The sequence below is a fragment of the Trypanosoma rangeli genome (assembly GCF_003719475.1).
Source record: "Trypanosoma rangeli strain AM80 chromosome Unknown Tra_15.4_contig_00154, whole genome shotgun sequence".
Taxonomy (NCBI): Eukaryota; Euglenozoa; class Kinetoplastea; order Trypanosomatida; family Trypanosomatidae; genus Trypanosoma; species Trypanosoma rangeli.
Genome location: NW_021705893.1, coordinates 40,536 through 43,895, shown reverse-complemented (window position 1 = coordinate 43,895; position 3,360 = coordinate 40,536). Strand labels below are relative to the sequence as shown.

General features: G+C 54.3%; 2 protein-coding genes across 2 annotated transcripts, besides 4 other annotated features; both read right to left on the bottom strand.

Moving 5' to 3' along the window:
• Positions 1-361: 361 nt before the first annotated feature.
• Positions 362-402: a microsatellite.
• A 29-nt stretch (positions 403-431) lies between these two features.
• Positions 432-463: a microsatellite.
• Positions 464-569: 106 nt separating this feature from the next.
• Positions 570-608: a microsatellite.
• A 38-nt stretch (positions 609-646) lies between these two features.
• Positions 647-730: a microsatellite.
• Positions 731-811: 81 nt separating this feature from the next.
• Positions 812-2,218, bottom strand: TraAM80_05002 (putative nucleoside transporter 1; the record flags this gene model as incomplete). The annotated part of the gene is made up of 1 exon (XM_029381899.1): positions 812-2,218. The coding sequence occupies one exon, from the start codon at positions 2,216-2,218 to the stop codon at positions 812-814; it is 1,407 nt and encodes a 468-aa protein (XP_029238391.1).
• A 788-nt stretch (positions 2,219-3,006) lies between these two features.
• Positions 3,007-3,360, bottom strand: TraAM80_05001 (uncharacterized protein; the record flags this gene model as incomplete). The annotated part of the gene is made up of 1 exon (XM_029381898.1): positions 3,007-3,360. A coding segment is annotated over one exon (354 nt), but the record flags the coding sequence as incomplete, so codon positions are not given.

The following is a 3,360-nucleotide window of genomic DNA, read 5'->3' as shown; positions in this document are numbered from 1 at the left end:
GGGCCAATCTTCTCAATGCCATTCGTCGACAGGCCAAGGTGCTCGCAGTTCACGAGCGTCGCAATGCCCTTGTCCATCTTCACAATTGGCGGCAACATCCCAATGAGCAGGACCCTTGGCTCCTCTGCGGCCACAACGCGCGGCGCACTCGCCTTCTCCTCCTCTGACATCTCACGGGTGCGGCGGACGTACTCCGCCTCCTCAAAGTGGGCAATTGCCTCCTTCACTGATGTCGCAGTTGCCATCTACCACAGCTCGCCCCCCACGCCCCACGCCCCACGCCTGCGCAAATGCAATGCAACCTCCGCTGGCTGCGCAAGTGCACACCAATTGCACGCATCGCGCCGTGAGAGCAGCGATGAGAAAGAAAGAAAAACAGCAATGCACAGAAATAAAGCAAGAGAAATAGGTGGCGAGCGAAGCAGCAATGAGAGGGAGGGAGGGAGGGAGGGAGGGAGGGAGGAAGTGCTCAAAAAACAAAAACGGTGGGGTGCTGTAACCCCCACCCCTCAACTGACGGAGACCTCCGCCCTACAAAAAAAAAAAAAAGCTTCCATTGGAATTAGTGGAAAATAAACAACAACAACGAAAAAAGAAAAGAAAAAAAAGGGGGGCAGACAAAAAACTCAACGCCAACAGAAGATTCAAAATAAAATAAAATATTAAAAGACAAAAATTCAATGTTTACAACAACAACAGCAAAATAAAAAAAAAGAAATAAAGAGAAAAACGTCAACGCCAAAGGTTATGATGCTTCCCGTTAACAGCGTCCACATCGGCGGAAGTCGAAAACCACGGATCCACGTATGTCCTATTGCGGCAGCCACCTGAGCACCCCCATGGCCAGGGAAGATCCCACAAACAGACCCAACAGAAGTGCCAAAAGTGCCATGATGCTGGCAATGGAGCGCTGACCAGCCATCACCAGCGACGGCGTGCGGGTGCAGTGGATCATTGCCATGCCACCGTAGTAGCCGTTCGTCAGGCCCCAAATCAGGCACAGAATGTGGGGGAGGACCTCACCAGGGATGATCTTGCGCACACACAGCACCAGCAACGGGATGACGAGAAGACGCAGGAACGACCCAGCCAACACAACGCGCGGCGAGGGATGCAGACGTTTGAACAACAAAATGCAACGCGATAAAAAGTCACCAAGGTTGAACATGGCGATAATGATCGTCGTGTACCAACCTTTCGGACTGCCCGCAGCGAAAAACACACCTGGGAAGAGGAGAAGGGTGGTACCGAACACCACAAAGCAGGAGAGCAGCATTGGCCAAATGCACTTAAACACGACTATTATCTGTGCGTTCAGCATTTGTTGTGTCGAGGTGATGTTGTCCACCTGGTCAATGTCCCAAACGTTGTCCGCATCGCCCACAACGTGCATCACATCCATGTTGTGCTCAGCGCCGGAAAACGGAATCGTATGTTCATTGGGAACCGGCGACACCTCCTGTTCTTTCACGTTGCTCATGGAGATCTCGTTGTCGTCCGTGTGGGCATGTCCTTCTTGGCGGTCATGCATGTACCTGAACTCTGCCGTGTACTTACGGGCAAAAGGGTTGCGCGGCATCACCACCAGCAGGAGACAGGAGACGACCTGAATTCCTATCGAGACACCAATGTAGATGCGGGACTGCGTCTGCACACTTTCGAAGTCATCCGCCATGGATCCCTTGATAGTCATCGCCATTGCGGATGAGATGATACCTGAAAAACCGAGCCCCAAAACGACCGAACCGTAAAACTTTGTCGGGAACGGACCCGCGAGGGCACCTGTGCTGGAGTCGCAGAGTGTCTTCGAGATGCCACTAACAATAGCAACGACCATAATGGTGGCCTTGGCGCCAGCCTCCCCTGTGTGCCCAAGCGGAACAAGAACCAGCGTGAGCATCTCTGCAATCGGAATGATAAGACCAACGATAAGACGGGGACGTAGAGGAATACTCCGGCCCAGGGGCGTCAGCATGAATACCTCGCACACGACCTGCATCCCGAACACGGCTACGTAGTAGTACGTCAGCACATTGGCCCAGAAAAGCGGATCGTCGGCCTTAGTGTCCTTGTCACCCTTGGCATACTTGTAGAATTCCATGATGAAAGGCGGGGCTGCCGTGATGGCGTTGGAAACCATCATAATCGACACCCCAAAGAACAGGAAGGTGAGGTAGACGATGACCTCAGAACATGAGTTAAAGCCAAGTACCGCCATTTGCTGTGCTACTGCCTGTGACCAGTGAAAAAAAAAAGAGTATCCCTAAAAGAGGGGCAGAAGAGAAATAAGTGAGGAAAAAACACATACACGGCGTCGGCCCAGCAAGTGTGCGGCATCGGGAGTGACCAGGGCAACTCAAGCACAGCAGGTGGTGCACTGGATTTGAAACGGTCTCTGTGTGTTGTATGCGACCGGAGTCCCATAAAACTAAAATGAATTGGCCAACAGGAGCCAGAACCGCAGTGGCGGCATGTGCCGGCACAAACGACACAATCCGCGCAGTGCAGCAAAAGCACCGGTGGGGATACACAATGGGTTCTCTCTCTCTCTTTCCATGCGTCCGTGCAGTACTCTGTTCTCTTCTGCGCCACAGGAACCCTGCGAGGGAGTCTGTTTGTCGTGAAACGGCTGTCTCTCTCCATCAAAGCACACTCAGATGCACCGAAGCGAGCAAGGCAAGCCACATGAAGGGCAATGTTTAGGCCTGTAAAAGCGTCGAGCGCGAGACGTAGAGGTGGAGAAGTGTTAGTCTGCTTGAAAAAAACAGGCAGTTTGCCACATTCGTGCATTGCATCGGGGGAGGGAGAGCAAAACTGCGCCAGCTGGCAGTCTCTTTCCCCTGTTGGATACGCTCCCTACGCACACCTGGACGCATTGCAAGCGCGGTGTGATATATGAGAAGCCGCTGGCCCGTGGCGCACACCTCTACAACTCCTTCTTTTTCTTCCCACAGCGAGCGGCCGTGTGCCCCACTGCGTCCTTCTTGGCTTCTGTTCGTGGACGCTTCACTGCCCTGTTTGGCCTTCTGTCGCCGCCGCCACGCCGTCTCCCCGGCCACGCTTGACCCGCTCTTGGGCGCTGCGTGTGCCAGGTGCCGCAGACGTATCCGTTGCTTCTGCCGCCGGCGATGGCGGTGGGACGCCCATCTCACCCCCAATGCCTCCTTCTGCGCCTCGCAGGGGTGACGAAGACGCCCCCTCGGAAGTTGCCGGGACCGCCTTTGACTTATCGTTTTTGTCGCGCACCAGATCCTCGAATTCGATATAGTCAACGTCCTCAGGCAGCTGCAGCCGCAGCCGCAGCTCTCGTGGAGTTAATCCCATGCGCTGCGAGATGTGGCGTTCCAGGAGACGCATGTT